General features: G+C 38.1%; 2 protein-coding genes and 1 long non-coding RNA gene across 3 annotated transcripts; 2 read left to right on the top strand and 1 right to left on the bottom strand.

Annotated features, from left to right (window-relative positions):
• LOC109726345 (potassium channel KOR2-like) lies at positions 5,277-12,776 on the top strand. The gene is made up of 11 exons (XM_020255880.1): positions 5,277-5,290; positions 7,466-7,529; positions 8,629-8,968; positions 9,901-10,196; positions 10,676-10,756; positions 10,857-10,955; positions 11,085-11,306; positions 11,407-11,595; positions 11,970-12,045; positions 12,138-12,432; positions 12,677-12,776. The coding sequence occupies exons 1-11, from the start codon at positions 5,277-5,279 to the stop codon at positions 12,774-12,776; spliced, it is 1,776 nt and encodes a 591-aa protein (XP_020111469.1).
• Positions 13,295-15,235, bottom strand: LOC109726455. The gene is made up of 2 exons (XR_002220522.1): positions 14,794-15,235; positions 13,295-14,177 (listed from the first exon to the last, which is right to left on the bottom strand). It is a non-coding gene; the product is annotated as an uncharacterized LOC109726455 (long non-coding RNA).
• Positions 15,326-16,356, top strand: LOC109726454 (22.0 kDa class IV heat shock protein-like). The gene is made up of 2 exons (XM_020256041.1): positions 15,326-15,645; positions 15,815-16,356. The coding sequence occupies exons 1-2, from the start codon at positions 15,378-15,380 to the stop codon at positions 16,159-16,161; spliced, it is 615 nt and encodes a 204-aa protein (XP_020111630.1). The 5' UTR covers positions 15,326-15,377; the 3' UTR covers positions 16,162-16,356.

Below are 19,704 nucleotides of genomic sequence, written 5' to 3' on the forward strand. Positions count from 1 at the left end.
AGGCTCTTTCTGTTTAGACCCTAAGGTTCTGCACAAGTCTAAACTCAAATTGTACATATACATAGATCAGAATTATCAGACGCGCGATATGAGATTCGAGATTCGAAAGGTGGCTCCTACCAAACCCGTAGTATAGCAAAACTACTGCCTAAAAATGCTTAAGTACAGTTACTATTATTAGGATTCTAAACCATTATATTTCCATTCATAAATCCTTTTTTCGTCCGATATTGGACTATTGAAATGTTACAAAAATACAAATTAATAGTTTTAGGACTCTTGAACGAACATGATCTGTCGAGACCCTACCCATGGTCTTACCATTAGAATACCAACTAGTGGTTTGGCTAATGTAGTCAGGGTGATTAAATTATGAACTAATACGATTAGAATACGCAATTAATGTATTTTATATTAACTAAAAAAGGAAGGTCATTTGAGTGTGTATGACTGTATGAGGACCAAATTTAGGTACATCCATGTAATACCATGCACATGTCACAATAATTAACCTAACTTTAAAGTGATCCTCAGGTGAGGACACTTTAGTAGAAAATATGGACTCAGATGAGCCTCCAACAACCCATTTCATATGCCTCTAGTGGCTATTGTGCATTCTCCAATCCTTTTCTCTTATGTTAGGGTTTATATCATTGTGAGTTTTTTTTTTTTTTAAAAAGAGGGAAAACTTCAAATACCCCCCTTGTGGTTTTGCTCTTTCTCACTTTAGTACCATGTGGTTTAAAGTGTATCAAGTTAGTACCCTGTGGTTTTGCACTCGCTCACTTTAGTACCCTGTGGTTTAAAGTGTATCAAGTTAGTACCCTGTGGTTTCGCACTTTCTCACTTTAGTACCCTGTGGTTTAAAGTGTATCAAGTTAGTACCCTGTGGTTTCGCACTCTCTCACTTTAGTACCCTGTGGTTTAAAGTGTTTCAAGTTAGTACTCTGTGGTTTCGCACTTTCTCACTTTAGTACCATGTGGTTTAATATTTTATTAAGAAAAAATTGAAACCACATAATACTAACTTGATACAAACATAAAACCACATGCTATTAACTTGATACAAAAATAAAACCACAGAGTACTAACTTGATACGCTTTAAACCACAGGATACTAAAGTGAGAAAGTACGAAACCACAGGGTACTAACTTGATACATTTTAAACCACAGGGTATTAAAATGAAAAAGTGCGAAACCACAGGGGTTTTTTGAAGTTTTTCCAAAAAAATAAACTAAAAGGTGAAAAATATATGGACGCCCCCTCAACTATATTCCATTTTGAATATGCCTATTTAATTGTAGAGTTTTTAAAATTGAATTATATGTTATAGTTAGTCAAGTGTAAAACTTTATTAAATTTGATTGCTCTATTAGCTGTTAGTCATTGATTGCTTCAGTTTTATTTTGTAAACGTGATTAAAACTACAAAATTGACATGATGTAATCACAAAGTAGTATGATAAAAATCCACAGTTTAATTGACTAAGGTCACTTAATTTTCTTTTAAAAAACTAAGGGCCTCATTAATTTGGTATTGTTGCTTTTATTTATTTTTTAAAAAAAATACAATTTCTATGAAATAAATGTAAAAGGGATTGATGAATTATTTACAGTCTTTTTTGTTCTAAAATTTTTTAATACAAGCTGTCATTAATTTGTTACTTAACCAAAATACAATAATAAGAAGAAAGTTATTGCGCCTGTACAAATAAAAAAATGACAACGACACCAAACAAGGCCAAGAGGTTACAAATTAATGCGAGAAAATATGGGACAATTTTAAAGTTGAGGGAAGCCATTTCAAAATGGCATATATATATATATATATATATATATATATATAGTTGAGGAGTACTCCACAAACTTCTTACCCTATTTAAAGGTTTCCTCTCCCACCACACTTTGATATAACTATATAAGAGAGAGAGAGAGAGAGAGAGAGAGAGAGAGATCACTTGCATGCAAAGAAACTCAAAAATGGGTGATCATGAGGAGATCCAAGAGGAGTATGAGTTGAATGAAGTAGAAGATAACTTGCATGGTTCAGTGGGGAGTAGGCTCTCTCTATTTGCTAAGGAATTTGGTTTTGGGAGGGGCAAATGGGATAGCAACATTGCTTTGAAAATCCCAAAAGATTGTTACCATGGCCTTGTTATACATCCCAATGGAAGGTAAGATAATCATAAACACCTTTTTTTTTTTTTTGGGCGTAAACTAGAGCTTTTCTACTCTTGCTTTTCATATAACTTCTCTACTTTCAAAAGTAGTAGTCAACGTTGACGATAAATCTTTGAGACCAAAATTTTAGAACTTTTGTTGTAGGGAATGCAAAAATAAGATTCTGAACTTTTGCATTTTTACAATAACTTTCGCTAGACAGAATGCTATTAGTGCTTCTAACTTGCTCTCGGCTTAAAAATATGAACATAATTATATGGCCAACTCTAAAATAACAATAATTAATCGAATGAAGGTATATTGATTTAGAGGCCAACCTTATGAGCTAACATGGAACTTAAGTTAATATTGCAAAACTTTAGACGTAGCTAGTTTTGATTTCAGTCCCTTTTATTTTTACATCTAGTATTTTCAGATGTAAATCTTTAGACTACGTAGATGATCGTCTGTTATCTATTTTTGTTACGTTATTTTTTCGGACCTACTTTTGTTACTTATGGAAGTTTGTAGACCGAATCTCTCTAGTGATTCGTAGTAAGCTTTAGTTTTATAGATATTGAAATTCAGTTTGATTTTAGTTGAAATTCAATTTCCTAGTCTCATCTTTTGACTATTTGATTTTAGTGAAAATTTGATAATCATCTTTTTGCTAGTTTTCGTATGATTCTGTAGCCTTGCATATTTGCTAGTTTAGCAAGTATGCGGCGTCTGTTACACATCGGGTTCGGGGCATGACAGAGAAATAGTATCAGAGCCGAATACCAGCCAGAAGTGTGAAAGCTAAGTGCTACGCGGGACAAAGTGCTACACCAACAGATTTGGTGGGAGCCACCTCTTGAACCCATAGAATCTCGATCACATCGCTTGGTAATTATGGTCCTGGTCTGTCTGTCTATGATCTGGTTTGGACCCGACGAGAACGTCAGGATCTAAACAAGGAGAGTTTGTAACGCCCCCAATAGTTCCACATCGGATGGAATACTGATTCCGATCAGTTTATATGAGACCTACACGTTAGTAATAATAACCCGGCTTAAGCATTTTGGGCAGGTGGTTGGGACTAACGAGTTATTATTGCTAGCGGGTCGGGTTGTTGCAGTATGAATATTAATGAGTTTTTTTTTTTTTTTATTAGATGGTACAGGATGTGGGTGAGCATGATATTCGTGTGGTCCGTCTGCTCCACCTTCGTCACGCCTCTGGAGTTCGGCTTCTTCAGGGGGCTGCCGGAGCACCTGCAAGACCTCGACTGCGCGCAGGCCGTCTTCCTCGCCGACGTCGTCCTGCAGTTCTTCGTCGCCTACAGAGATGTTCATACTTTCAAACTGGTTTACGACCGCAAATGCATCGCCATGCAGTGAGACTTTTCACTTTATAAACTAAAAAAAATAAAAAGATAAAAATAGTAATAATACGCGTTTAATATATACATGTCCAGTAAGAAAACAGATTTATGTTGAAAATTAAATATATTTTTTGCTTAAATTTAGAACTCGTGTCTCTAACTCTAATTAAACTGGTATACATAGACACCTAAAAATAGGTTAAAAGCCTCCCGGGAGAATTTTAAAAATTAATTAAAGAAAATAGAAACAGTGTGCTAAAAGATTGATTAGTGGTGCTAATATTTTTTTCCCCTCACCTTTTTTGTTCTTTTTCTTTTTTTGTACAAAGCGAATCCTTGTAGGCTCTAATTTACTCTTCAAAATTTTTGAAATATTTTGTATTTCTCTATTTTTAAAAAGATATAACTCGTGTATATTCCTTCATTGTTCAAAAATAATCCGCTGTTAGTATCCGTTAAGTCATCTCGAGTTAAATCCGGATTAAATTCTTCCGGATTAAAAAAAATATATCAAAATATCTCTTTTGTTTCTAACTTAAAAACAAATATAAAAAATTTGGTGACGATAAAAAGATATATTTAAAAAGCGAAAATCAAAATATTTTTTTTTGCCCCTTATTTATGGGCAAATAAGAAAAATTGGCGACGTCACGAGAGTATATTTGCAAAGATAAAATAGTAATTTTATAGACATAACAATTGATTCTAACTGTTCACTAGACTGTTTGATTTGTTGGAAAAGCGTGTAAAAAAATCTTTCAAGAAAAAAATTTTTCAATGAAAAACCTCTTTTTTAGTTTTTTTTTTTGTTTGTTTGGTTTTAAAAAAATTAAGGTTTTCGGAAAACTTTTTTTTCAAATTTTATGAAAAACTAGCATTTTAGCTTTTCTAAAAAAAAAAATCTGAAAAACAGAAATATTAATTTGCCATGAAGTTCTGAAAACAAATTTTCAAAATAGTTAGTTTTCCGTGAAAAACTTAAAAAGAGATTTTCTATAAAAAACTTTTTTCTCAGAAATTTTTTTTCCACGTTTTTTCCACAAACCAAACACCCCCCTAACGCAATTTACTCTAGGAGTACATTTGAAATAACTTAAAACATTAAAAAAATATTTTTAATATTAGCCTTCTAAGAAAGGTAAATAAAAAAGTCACTAGTTTTTTCCAAAGCAAACAAGCAATTGTGCCTTTATTTTAACATAACATTTCTTGATACAACAAGTAACTGAAAAAAATAGAAGGTCGTTCTAACAGTGCATTACAGTAAAACTAAAAGATTATAGTATAAGAAGCCCGACTACTACACTATCGATACTATTAAGCACTTGGCACTATCGAGTTTTCCACAGTTAGATCTACCCCTTCGACAATTTTCACCCGTTAGATCATACTATGCAACCAACAACTCTATGGAACTACTGTCATCCTAACTGCACATCTATTCATATCCATGCATCTAAGGGCCAAAAATCTAGTAGCACAAAGCGCTTGATTCTAGTAATAGTATAGGAGCCTAATTCACATTACAAGAACAATTCGATATGGATCCCAAATAGAAAAAAAAAACACATAATAAGTAGATATTTCAGAACTGCGTTTCGATCTGAATCCACCGGCCAAGTTTGAAGCATGGCTGAACCGCGCCATTGATGGCTAACAAGAATTGCTGATGGATTTCTCTTTCTTTGTTTCTGGTCAGCTACCTGAAAGGAAGCTTTGCTCTCGACCTTCTCGGCTGTTTCCCTTGGGATGCCATCTACAAGGTAATAACACAAGATCAATCTTATTACCCAGATAAATAAACAAATAACTAAATCGAATCTTTAGTTGTAGAACACATCGTAAAGTTTTACGCAAGTCACTTAGCTTTAATTGTTGAATTTGGATCATTCCATGCTAATTTATTCATTTTCTTGAGAGGATGGAGGATAAAGCTGATGTAATAGTCCTATTATATCGTCTCGGAGAGATAATATGAGACAAGTAACTTTTTAGTTGCCATATCACATCTTGATTATTACTACAGGGGCTAATGTGTCAGGCATGGATTGACTTGTGCGGTACATTACCAACATATCAGTAGTAATTAGAGATATGCATTTGCGAAAGATGATCTATCGATAGTCAGAATAATTTTGAGGACGACTTCGCTGTTAAATCACCTTTTACATCATCACCAAGTTATCTCCCAGATAGTAAGTTGCATTAACTATCGGATTGTCCCTCTATTAGAAAACTTAAATTATTTGACAAAGCATCCTGATTAAAACATAGATTTTAAAAAAATAACGNTTTTTTTTTTTTTTTTTTTTTTTTTTGTACAAAGCAAATCCTTGTAGGCTCTAATTTACTCTTCAAAATTTTTGAAATATTTTGTATTTCTCTATTTTTAAAAAAAATATAGCTCTTGTATATTTCTTCATTATTCAAAAATAACCTGCTATTATCCGTTAATTCATCTCGGATTAAATCCAGATTAAATTCTACCAGATTAAAAAAAAAAATCAAAATACCTCTTTTGTTCCTCACTTAAGGACAAATAAAAAAATTTGGTGATGGTAAAAAGATATATTTAAAAAGAAAAAAATCAAAATATTTTTTGATGTAGAGCTATTATGCTATCGGAAGTATAGAGGACCTGATGTTTCCAACTTTTCAACCATTGGATTAAAAATTATACGGTTGAAATGATTGCGGTCCTTCCAGAATTGAGTAGTACCTCTAGGGTTGAGTGGTCCCATAGGTTAATAGTACTAATCTAAAGATTAAAAATGATTAAAGGGATTGATCTAAGGACCAAAAATTAGGAAGTACCAGATTCTATATACTTCCGATAGCATAATAGCTCTACTCATATTTTTTTGTCCTTTATTCAAGGACAAATAAGAAAAATTGGTGACGTCACAAGGGTATATTTGTAAGAACAAAATAGTAATTTTATAGATATAACAACTACTTCTAACGGTTCTATAAGGAACTGTTTGATTCGTTGGAAAAGCGTGAAAAAACATTTTCAGGAAAAAAAATTTTCTATGAAAAACCTCTTTTTTAGTTTTTTTCTTTGTTTGGTTTTTAAAAATAAGCGTTTTCCGAAAACTCTTTTTTTCAAATTTTATGAAAACTAGCATTTTAGTTTTTCTGAAAAAAATCTGAAAAACGAGAATATTAATTTCCCTTGAAATTCCAAAAACAAATTTTCAAAATAGCTAGCATTTTACTTTTTTCCACGCTTTTTCGACAAACCAAACACCCCCTAACGAAATTTACTCAAGGAATATATTTGAAATAACTTAAAATATTAAAAAAATATTTTTAATATTAACCTTCTAAGAGGGTAAATAAAAAAGTTGCTAATTTTTTCAAAAGTAAATAAGCAATTGCACCTTTATTTTAACATAACATTTCTTGATACAAGAAGCAACCGGAAAAAAAAAAAAAAAGAAAAAAAGTCATTCCAACAGTGTATTACAGTAAAACTAAAAGATTATGTTATAAGGAGCCAGGCTACTACACTATCGATAGTATCAAGCACTTGGTACTATCGAGTTTTCCGCAGTTAGATATCGAGTTTTCGCAGTTAGATCTACCCCTTCGACAATTTTCGCCCGTTAGATCATACTATGCAACGAACAACTCTATGGAACTGCTATCATCCTAGCTGCACATCTATTCATATCCATGCATCTAAGGGCCAAAAATCTAGTAGCACAAAGCGCTTGATTCTAGTAATAGTATAGGAGCCTAATTCACATTACAAGAACAATTCGACATGGATCCCAAATAGAAAAAAAAAACCAAAAAAAAACACATAATAAGTAGATATTTCAGAACTGCGTTTCGATCCGAATCCACCGTCCAAGTTTGAAGCACTGCTGAACCGCGCCATTGATGTCGAACAAGAATTGCTGAAGGTTTTCTCTTTCTTTGTTTCTGGTCAGCTACCTGAAAGGAAGCTTTGCTCTCGACCTTCTCGGCTGTTTCCCTTGGGATGCCATCTACAAGGTAATAACACAAGATCAATCTTATTACCCAGATAAATAAACAAATAACTAAATCGAATCTTTAGTTGTAGAACACATCGTAAAGTTTTACGCAAGTTACTTAGCTTTAATTGTTGAATTTGGATCATTCCATGCTAATTTATTCATTTTCTTGAGAGGATGGAGGATAAAGCTGATGTAACAGTCATAATATATCGTCTCGGAGAGATGATATGAGACAAGTAACTTTTTAGTTGCCATATCACATCTTGATTATTACTACATGTGCTGATGTGTCACGCACAGATTGACTTGTGCGGTACATTACCAACATATCAGTAGTAATTAGATATATGCATTTCCTAAAGATGATCTATCGATAGTCAGAATAATTTTGAGGACGACTTCGCTGTTAAATCACCTTTTACATCATCACCAAGTTTATCTCCCAGATAGTAAGTTGCATTAACTATCGGATTGTCCCTCTATTAGAAAACTTAAATTATTTGACAAAGCATCCTGATTAAAACATAGATTTTAAAAAAATAACGAAAGAAAGGACAACAACAGATTAATTGTACTAATAAATGAAAATGACACTTTTGTCTCTAAATACCTAAACTACCAAAATTTTATTCTCAAAAATCAACCTCACATTGGATATCAAGTAAAACAAGAATCTTGGAAGAACTTGAAACTCCGAACCTCTTACTCTCACCATGTAGTAAAATAACCATGTCTCGAAGCTCAAAGTACCATTAACAATATCTTGACATGCTTTCATATTCAACAGCACACGCATTTTCCACCTATCCTCTGAGAAATTTTAATGTAGTTGCCGAATCAGCTTCTACATCATCACCAAGTCATCTCCTAAAGATGACGTGACACTTGAATCAACAGACAACTATCAAAGCGTCCCTTGCTACCAAAAATTTCAGTCATGTTTGACAAAGCATTCTCAATTGAAATAGAAATTAAAGTCGTGATCCAACTGCAGCATATTTAAGTTCAATGACCTAAATAATTACCATTACAAAAAAAAAAAAAAAAAAAAAAAAAAAAAAAAAAAAAAAAACTGAAACTTATTCCACTACTTATTGTCCTCACTTTATGATTAGGGAACGGGTCGCATAGAGCTCATCCGGTACTTTCTATGGATCCGCATATACCGAGCGAGGAAGATCATGGACTTTTTCAAGAAGGCCGAGAAGGACATACGCATAAACTATCTATGCACGCGGATTGCGAAGCTGATCATGGTGGAGCTCTACTGCACCCACACTGCCGCATGTGTGTTCTACTACCTAGCTACCACCGTGCCCCCGCCGCATGAGGGCTCCACGTGGATCGGGAGCTTAACATTGGGGGATTATAGGTATATCAACTTTAGGGACATGGATTTCGCTACGCGATACATTACCTCACTCTACTTCGCCATTGTCACCATGGCCACCGTCGGTACGTATTGGGTACTAGAGTTTTGATAGAAGACAAAGATGTATGGGTAGCTGCACTATCATGATATTGCAACTTGGTTACTGTACTTTTTACTTGAACATAATTAGTTGCAAAAGTACTTTTCTCGGAGAGTGGCTTCCACTTTGAAGTCACTGCAAAGAGGGTTAAAAGGTCATTTTACAATCAATGGTGGGGTTAAGTGCATTTTATCTGAAAGGAACCAATTTGCAAATATCGGGACAGTGCAAGGACTACCCATACATTTTACGCACTCTTATCGATGCCTCATGCTTGTTCTCACACTCACACAGAACAAAAGGAACGGTGTTTGTTTGATCTTTGGTTCCTGAAAATGTTTCTCTGCCCCAAAAAAATAACAATCAAATATTTAGTAAATGACTAGTACGTTACCTTAGCAGAGAGTTAAAATAAAATTTCAAACCCTTGAAGCAAATGTTTCAAATCAAAACTTTTCTTTCTACATAGGTAGGTCAAAAAGGCACAAACAGTTTTGCTTATCCTAGCATCTCTACTTCAGGAAGTAGCAATTGAATATTTGACAAATAAAAGGTTTGGAGCCTCTGCTATGGTGAGGAAGCTGAATAATAGAGCCCGAGAAGCAAAAGCTTCAATTTGAAGTTTGTGCTTCTAGTACAGAAAGAAGCAATTGGGGGTTTCACTAAGAAAACTATTGATGTTTCTTTGAGCGGCTCTAACAAGAAATTTTGCAGAAGCTCCAGCAATGGTAAATGGACCTGAAACTGAGTTTGTCAATTTGTTGCATAGGTAGGGCCAATTGTGCGTAATTTTGGATCTAGGTTGAATCCCAGGCCAGTTTACATCCAGTTCAACATATGTTTTGTTATCTTGACAAAATTTAAGTCAAGCCTAATTTATAAATCTGATTCCTTGTGTTAATTGCCAAAATGTAGGCTATGGTGACATACATGCGGTGAACATGAGAGAGATGATATTCATTATGATCTACATCTCATTCGATATGATACTTGGTGCGTACCTGATTGGTAACATGACTGCGCTGATCGTAAAGGGGTCAAAGACTGAGAGGTTCCGCGACAAGATGACCGATCTTATCAAGTACATGAACAGGAACAAGCTTGGCAAGGAGATCAGGTCCCAGATCAAAAACCACCTCCTACTACATTATGAAAGCAGCGACACCAAATATAGTGTAGTTGAAGATATTCCAGTCGCCATCCGATCAAAGGTGGTAATTTCCCTGTATGGATGATGAAGTGTTAGAGAATAACAATACTTGCATCACTAATCCCGAGATGCATTTAGTTGTAGCTCTTAGGATTAAAATTATATGAAAAAAGAGATCTAATTTGCAACTTAGGTTTCTTGTTACATTTTCTTTGTGAGATTTTCATTCGCTTCTTGCAGACGCAGAAGAAAAATAAAAGAAACATTTTTTAGTAAAAGGTCTGAATCTGCACAGAATAAAACCCTCCTAGGTCGAAAACATTAGATTGTACTCTTATGTTCATTGTTTGTTGAGAAAAAATATGGAAAGAAATACACACCAAATTTACAACAAATATTTTTAGAAACTCAAAGTGTATAAGTTCATAATATAATACTGGATAGGTTTTGTTACTTTTTAAATATTTGAGTATTCAACTTAACAACAAAGATATGTTTAACCAACTTTAACTTTGCTTTCTGAATCTTACATTTTGACAGATCTCCCAGACGTTATTCATGGACATTGTACAAGAGGTCCAACTTTTCAAAGGGTGCTCAGATGAGTTCCTAAATCAGATTGTAAGATGAAATATTCCTCAAGATTTTGCTGTAGTTTGTACTTGCTCTCAAAGATGCATTCGCATTACCTCTTATGAGTATATAATGTGGTTTCTCATAGGTGATGAAGTTAAATGAAGAGTTCTTTCTACCAGGAGAAGTAATCCTAGAGCAAGGAAGTGCGGCCGATCAAATCTACATCGTATCCCATGGAATTTTGGTACTATTTTCTCAAAATGTTCTATGATATTGACAAATCATTGGTTCCAAGTAGAAGGTTTGGTGTTTAGGGTCTGTTGATGGTCATAAACCAAAGCAATCATAGTTTGGGAATGTTTTCCTATCATAGGAGGAAGTGGCTAGTGGAAAAAGTGGATGCGAGGAATCAATCGCAGAACTGAAGCCTTATGATGTGTTTGGCGATGTCGCCGTGCTATGCAATACTCAACAACCCTACACTGTTCGAGTTTGCGAGCTATGCAAGCTTCTACGGATTGAGAAACAGTCATTAACGAGCATCTTTCAACTTTACTTCAATGACAGTCGCAAAGTACTTAGCAATCTACTAAAGGTATGATGTTTTTCAGTTCTTTTTGCTGCAAAAAGTAGAATACATTGTTTTTAATTTTTAGTTTTAAAGTATGATTCTATGGGCATTTTCTGCATTTAAGGGAAAAGGGACTGCTTTAAGAATCAAGCATTTGGAGTCAGATATCACATACCTGATTGCAAAGCAAGAGGCTGAGCTTGTATTGAGAGTCAACAATGCTGCTTATCATGGTGATCTGTACGCTTTGAAAGGCCTCATCAATGCAGGAGCAGATCCAAATAAAATCAACTATGATGGAAGAACGGCACTAGTATGTTCATTTTCTCAGCTAACAAATTACTTAGCACTCTACTGAAATTAGTTAAAGAGAGTGATGCACCTTCATTGGGATTTCCATTCCACAATTACACTTTTAGCATAAAATAAAAATGAATTTAAGTTCCCCAAAGTTTGTTCTGCAGACTAGATAGAAGGGGCACATGAATTCATTTAGTTGTGTCATTGAGCATGGATAAGTATATTACATCATAGAAAAGTGAACACACTGATTCATGTAAATGACCACTTGAAACTTACAACCATTTTTCATTGTTGAAATGGAAAAATTGAAAATAAGTATGGAGATTCGCAATCATACAGCAGTATTAGATAATTCACTATCTATTTTTCTTCTTTGGCAAATAGCATGTGGCGACAAGCAAAGGACATGAAGAGATTGTGAAGTTCCTTGTTCAAAGAGGAGCTAATGTCAATTGCATAGGTAGGATAAGACAAAGCCAAAATAACTTTTTTTTTCCCTTTATTTATCTCATTATGTTCATCAGTATTCATGGATACCCCATAATCGTACAGATAAATTTGGGAGCTCACCATTGTTGGAAGCTGTAAAAGCTGGACATGATAGAATTGCTGCTCACCTTGTAAAGAACAGAGCAATTCTGAATTTGGAAGATAATGGAAGTTATCTCCGTAAAATTGCAACCGAAAGTAATATCAGCACTCTCCGAAGATTATTAGAATATGGAGTTGATCCAAACACCAAAAATTATGATCTGAGGACACCACTTCACATTGCAGCAGCAGAGGGACTACACCTTGTTGCTGCAGTATTGTTAGAATTCGGAGCAGATGTTCTTTCTAAAGATAGGTATTGTACTTTGCTCATTTCCCATATTCAAAACCAAGGAGCAAATCTTATTGTTATTTAGCTCTATTTTCTTCTACATTTTTTAGCACATTTTAGTGTCTAGTAACTTTCAGCTTCCAAACAACAAGACATATAAAGGGCAATTTCAGAACACCTCAAGTTTCTTATGTTTTGTGCAATACTAGAGCTACTTGCTTTCTATAAAGATGATATTTATTCTGCGTTTTTGACTTGTTGGCTATAGATGGGGAAACACACCGCTCGACGAAGGACGGAGATGCGGGAGCAAGCCGCTACTGCAGATTTTGGAGCAGGCTAGAGCAAACCTTACATGCAACCGATGATAAGATGGCTGCGCAAGAGAAGCCTCATCCTCCAAGAACCAATTAATTGTTCTACAAATTCATCTGCTGTAATGACTAATCAAAACTTGTTCTTTTCCTACACCTCCAAAGACAATAATCTTCCCACCACTCTCAATTATTAATCCTCCTGGAAAGGAAATAAGTTCATTTGATCTATTTTGGCCAATCAAAAATATGAAACCAGTGAAATAATCCAATAAAACAGAGTATATTACCCTATTGATTCAACGATGTGAAATGTTTTGGTTCATAAAGTGCCAATTCACAGGCCTAGCCAAACTCTTATCACCACAAATTCTGAACGAATAAAGAAATATTTGCTCGAATACCAACAGTAAACAGGTTGAGTCCAAATTAATAGATAGAAACTCTTTGCTGCTGCTAGAATAAACCACTAAGATCTAAATAGCTCTAAGTTGCAGATATATAAAGCCTTTCAAGATGAGGAGCTATAATTTAGTACTATCAACTAGGATAGATAAGCACCAATCTTGAAATTTCAGAATATATAGGTCGAAAGTAGAGAGAAGTCTTCATGTAACAGTTATGAGAATGTGGGAAGTATCACAAGGCAATAAAAAATCAGCATACACGCTAAAAGCCATTAAAATTGTAGTTCTTTTGCTACCTATTCTCCCTAAAATGTTCTTAACCTTATATAAACTCACATCACACTGCATGTCAACTTTTCATTCGCTTGTAATACTACCTGTATTTCATTACAGTATATCCTTCCGTTCTCCAATAAAGCAATCTAAACTTGCAACACCAGAACTTGGAAATGTTTGGGAAAATATTACCTGATTGTAACATCTTTCATTAGAAAGTCACTATACGTCTTAAACATGGATTTCCTCACCGGTACACCACCTTGTGCAGGTCTGCTATGTAGTCTGCCGACATCAGTACAGACTCTAGGCTGCTGAGAGCTTGCCAACATGTTGCATTCTGCTAGAGGTATTCCACAATGGCAGAAAGCGTTGGGGGAACGAACTTGCTCATCGAAGTGGTGCGGAGACAGTATTCAATCCAAATCCGAAAAATAACTTAAACTCATGTAATCCTTTTCCCAGTTACTGTCAAATTCCATTACAATTTTCTACTTCATTTTTCTTCTCCTTCACACCCACGGCTTGAACCCCCCGCAGCACTCTAAACTCTAGTCACTTCTCTTGACGCTCATCACTACTGTCAAAGCTCTTCTCAGGACTACGGCACAACTGTGAATCACCAAAGAATCTTTGCAAAAGCATTATAGAAGCATCATCAAAAGCCTGAGCTCCAGCGTAATGCTTATACCATGCAGGAAGCATCACAAGCCAAAAAAAGCTTGGCATAGCATAAAAATCCCCCGACATCATACTTCTTTCAGCAGTCATTCTGTTAAAATAGCCCAAACATACTCTTTTTGGCACTTATTCCTCCCAAAATTTCCTACCTCAATATCATATCACATTCACATATAAATTTTTCAATAGCTCGTGATACTAATTACATTATAAATCATTCAAATGTAAGTTGATAGTAATATTAACAAAGCAGAAATTACTATTGACAAGTAATACATTGGATTTTAGCAAATATTCACGTGATAAACTTGATCGGTTTTAATGAATCTACTTTGTCGCTAATAATTTCTACCCGCTAATATCACTGCCCATATATGAGGATTTCTCTAATTCGAAAGGTCACAACATGCGATTCCATAACTTGAAATGTATGAGTTGATATAATGTGATTGTTATAGCCAACCAACACCTCCCATAAAACTACTGAATATAACCATCCAAAACACCGTTCTCTATCAGCTTTAAGCTTTTTTGAGATAAACTGTTGTTTTATATGGGATCAGAACAGGTCCTGTTCTGTGTTCGAATCCCATCAAAACAAATTAACTCGAAACAAACAAAGCAATTTACGAATAGAATCAAATCAAATTAAACCAAATCAAATCAAATCAAAACAAAACAACCAGTGGTGAGGGCTTAAATCATACCAACTCTCCTAACTCCGGATTACCCTAAACACCCCCCCTCCGGAGATAGAGCATGGTAGTGCCCACCACCACCACCATTTCCATCCATGGAGGAGATCGAGCTCGCGAAACAGTAGCTCTAATGGGGTTAGGGTTTCGGCGGAGAGGGAGGTCGGGATCCCTCCGAGAATTGCGGGAGAAAATGGAGGAGCGAATCAATCTAAATTAAGTCATAAAATTTAAATAAAAGATCAAAAAACTTTACATTTTGGTCCAACTTAGAATTTTGAGGATAATATAAACAATATCTAAATTTAGGAGGGTGCTTATGCAATAATCACTAGTGATGCTCCCTCTGGAAACTTCTCAGGTTGAACGCGAGTGACCGTTTAATTATTACCGGCAATCGCCCGTTCCCGCTCGAAGCCTCTCGATCTCTCCACCCTAGTCATCAACCCAGGGCCTGGAACCTTCTCGTCCCCCATTACTACCGCCACGTGTCGGTCCACCCCTCCGACCCCTCCAACGGCTATAAATTCCCCACCCATCGAACTTAGTCGAGCACGAATCTCCGCGACGCCTCCTCTTCGAAAGCGAACGAAACGATGAGACGATCCGTTGCCTTCTCCGTTACCGTTATCTTGTTGCTGCTGCTGCAGCTGCTAACTCTAGCGCCGTTAACGGTCGGTTCGCTGCTGACGTGGCTGGACCGGCCCGGGAGTCCGGTCCCGGACCGGGTTCTCGCCGACCCGTTCCGGATCCTGGAGCAGGTGCCCTTCGCGCTGGACCGGGATGACGTGGCGATGGTCGACGTGGCGCGCGTGGATTGGAGGGAGACCCCCACGTCCCACGAGATCATCATGGACGTACCAGGTAAGAGCAACAAAGACACACACACACTATTGTAAAACTTATCTCACCTATCACATTTTTAAATTAAAATATTTTAATTTTACTATCTAATTTATAATTTAATTAATATATGATCAAATTTAAAACACCTACGCTTATTCATTTCTCTTGGTTTTCTCTACACGCGAAGGTATAAAAAGAGAGGAGCTGAAGATAGAGATAGAGGAGAACAGGATCCTCCGCGTCAGCGGCGAGCGAAGGCGAGACGACGAGAAAAAGGGGGAGCACTGGCACTGCATCGAGCGGTCCTACGGCAAATTCTGGCGCCGGTTCCGGCTCCCGGACAATGCCGACCTCGACTCCGTCACCGCGAAGCTCGAGGACGGGGTCCTCACGGTGAGCCTCAAGAAACTGGCCCCTGACCAGATCAAGGGCCCGAGAGTAGTGAGCATCGGCGGCGGGGAGAGCGAGGGCAAGGGCGAGGAGAAGAAGAAGAAGATTACCGCCGCCGACGCAGAAAAGAAAGTTGAGCTATGAATATATATATATATATATATATATATATATATATATATATATATGCGCATGATGGCTTTGGTGCCTTTGTTTTGTCCATGCTGTACTGGTGTGAGTGATTACCATCGAATAATAGTGTTATCGTAATGCAGGTTTGTGCCTGTTGGTATAGTAAAATTGTTGTAATGTATTAAAAAAGAAAGAAAAAAAAAAAAAGAGTAACTTCTATTGTGAATCCTTAGTCTAGTTGTTTTTATTTTTGCTAATTTTCTCTTTTTGAAACCTTAAAACCTCGCTGGGGCCTTTTGCAATAAAAAATTCACTTATTTTGGGCTTGGTTTTGCAAAATCGCGGCCCACCTTTTTCGATTTTTACAGATTCGGTCCACTGTTTCAGCAAAGTGACCAAAAATAAAACCATTTATTATTTTTGTCTCTTTCCTCTTTTTGTTTCTTCTCGTTCGTTTCTTATTTTCTTTGGCCTCCCATCCCGATGCCACTTCTCCCCGCCACTACCGCCCCCTTCTCCTCCACTCCCCTCCCCCCCGACACCAAGGTCTAGCAACCTCCTCCTCCAAGCGCTGCTCAAAGGCTCGCCGATGGTTGCGCTGCCTGCGAGCTCTGGCTCGACATGGAGACGCTAACGCGCGTCCCAAAGACCTCGGGACTCGCTAAATCCGTCTACATGACGCCCGCGGTCCAAGTCCGCAAGCCCTGGAACGCCGTCCGATCTCTTCAGAAGGAGATGTCCACGAAGTTCGCCCCCGACGGCGCCGTCGCCTACAACACGGCCATCCACGCACCTTGGAAATCTTTATCAACGCCGCGTCCCGCCCGCTCTAGGACGGGGGGCGGGGGGGCGCGGGGGAGGGCGCTGGTCCGGGAGTGCACAAGCCGCGCGCGGGGACCGGTCAGCGCGGGGCCAGTACAGAGCGCGGGCGGCGGCGGGCGGCACCCGGACCAGGCTTGCGCGCTCCGGCTTCTTTACATTCTTCAATGTGTAATGGTGCACCATTATACCATTAATGGTACCCATTACACCATTAATGGTGTAATTTCATCATTACACCATTAATGGTGTAATGGTGCACCATTAATGGTGTAATTACACCATTACACTATTAATGGTGTAATGGAGCACCATTACACCATTAATAGTGTAATGGTGCTCCATTACACCATTCATTACACCATTAATGGTGTAATGGTGCACCATTACACCATTACACTATTATGAAGAAAAAGAAGCCGTGTGCACCGCATATCCGCCCGCCGCCGCTGCGTGCACCGGCCCTGCCGCCGACCTGGCCCCGCCCCCCGCTCGTGGTGTTCGACGAATCGCCCGCTTCAGGGGCTTCCTGATCCCGCGCTTCCTCGGCTTCTCCAGCAGCGACAAGGGAATTCTCCCTCCGCGTGCGCACGGAGCGCAGCCCCCTCGGCATGAGGCTTCGGACGAGGTCGAGCGCCGCGTCCGGGGAGTGGGGAGCGGGGTGAGGGAGCCCGGCGCGGTCGCACTAGCTGAGGATCGCGTTCCTGATAGCGACGTTGGGGATGAGGAGGGGAGAGGCGGAGGCGGAGGTGGAGAGGTTGAGGGCGTGGGAGAGGCACGGAGGGGTGAAGGCGAGGTCGACGCACGCGTGGACGCAGCTCCGCTCGCGATTGGCCGTCGCAGGCACAGCGTCACCACCGACGAGTCGCGCACTCCGACCTTGGCGCCCGACCTGAGCCGCCTCTGCTCCTTTGGCGGCCGGAGGACCCACTGTTGGCGGCCTTCCGTGCGGATCGGGAGAGGGAGGCGGACGCGGCGTCCCTGGGGAAAAGAAAGAAAAAAGAACGAGAAAAAAAAAGAGAAGAGAGAAAAATGTATAAGGGTATTTTGGTCAGTTTGCTGAAAAAGTGGACCGAATCTGCAAAAACGAAAAAAGTGGTCCGGTTTTGCAAAAGTCCAAAATAAGTGGATTTTTTATGCAAAAAGGCCAACCTGCTGTTAACCAAGCTAGAAATGAGGCCCAGCTGGAAGATGGTCTGGCTGATTATGAAAATACTTGTGCTGCGAAGCACATTTTGTAATGGTCTTATCGGATAGCAATAATAATAATAATTTATCGGATGTAAATTATCAATCTAAAATACTGTCCTATAAAATCCCTCCTTTTAGAAAAATATTTAGAATGTATTAATTATATTATTAATGTGACGATTTAAAATTTGTGGCCGTCCAAGCCAGCCAGGATTATCTGATGACCTGCATAGTACTTTTAATTTTTAGGCTATGATAACACATATAATAATCCGATCTATTGGCGATTATATTTCATTTTGTTCAAACTACCGATTTAAAATATTTAAATTTAATTATTATTATTATTATAATATATTATTTTTTATATATTTAATTATAATTTTGTATTCATTCGATGTGAAATTATTAGGACTTTACACATCTTATGCCGGTTATAAAAGTTAGCTTTTAAACAACAAATTTAGAAATATTTGAATCGTCTAATCATATTTAACTGTGCGAGTATTTAAAGTTGATTGTAGTTACAATAAGCGGGACAAAAATTTGGTGGGCATTCATCCCCAAACAATTTGTTTGGGGACGGAGCCGATGGGCGCTGCGTGTGTACGTGCACCCATCACCACCGCCCCTTTCTTCGTTCTCTTTCTCTCTCTTTCGAAAAAACGAAGCCCACAAATTTTTTTCTTTTTATTTTTTTTGCCGTTTCCAGGGCCGCGATGGGCGCCGATGCGGCACCCATTGGCATGGTCCCCGGACAAAATTGTTTGGGGACGATGCCCACCAAATTTTTGTCACAATAAGCCTAAGAGCAGAAAATTTTTTAAAAAATTGAATAATGTAATTATATTTAACACTGGGTAGTTAAGCCACATTTTCTTTTTTTTTTAGAATGAAGCATTTGGGCCAATTTGCATAAAAAATCCACTAATTTTAGATTTTTGCAAAAATGAACCACCTGACGCCTCTTCCTTTTGTATGTCTTCTTTTTCTTTTTCTTCTCTCTCTTTTTTCTTCCCTCTCTTTCTTTTCCTTCTTCCCATAAAAGCAGGCTACCATTTTTTAAACCAGACTTAGACGTTTTTGTTTTTNTTCACTAATTTTGGGCTTTTGCAAAAATGGGCCACATTTTTTATTTTTACAGATTCGGTCCGATTTTTTAGCAAACTGACCAAAATACCCTTGTATCTTTTTCTCTCTCCTCTTTTTTTCTCTCGTTCTTTTTTTTTTTCTTTTCCCAGAGAGCAGCGGAGGTGTGGAAACGCCACCCCCCCTGCCCCGGCGACGTCGCCCTCGTCAGCTCCGGCCACGTCGTGGGCGACGAGCCCGCCTCCCCCACCTCGGCCTCTCCCCCGACCCCTCCTCCTACCACACCCTCGCCTAGGCCCTCTGCCGCCGCGGCCAGGCCCACTTCGCAGCCTCCCTGCTCGACGACATATGCTCCACTGTGGCCTCCTTCTTCTTTCTCCTTCTCCGTCAGCGCGCCAACGCGAGACGACGACAGAGGGATGCAAACTCGGCCCGAAGCCAGTCGGAGTCGCGAGG

Source organism: Ananas comosus, linkage group 21 (assembly GCF_001540865.1).
Source record: "Ananas comosus cultivar F153 linkage group 21, ASM154086v1, whole genome shotgun sequence".
Lineage (NCBI taxonomy): Eukaryota > Viridiplantae > Streptophyta > Magnoliopsida > Poales > Bromeliaceae > Ananas > Ananas comosus.

Coding starts and splice junctions, on each gene's coding strand:
- LOC109726345 (XM_020255880.1), top strand. Junction 8,969..9,900: donor TGTCACCATGGCCACCGTCG/GTACGTATTGGG, acceptor GCCAAAATGTAG/GCTATGGTGACATACATGCG. Junction 12,433..12,676: donor GATGTTCTTTCTAAAGATAG/GTATTGTACTTT, acceptor TGTTGGCTATAG/ATGGGGAAACACACCGCTCG.
- LOC109726454 (XM_020256041.1), top strand. CDS start 15,378: ATGAGACGATCCGTTGCCTTCTCCGTTACCGTTATCTTGTTGCTGCTG. Junction 15,646..15,814: donor GATCATCATGGACGTACCAG/GTAAGAGCAACA, acceptor CTACACGCGAAG/GTATAAAAAGAGAGGAGCTG.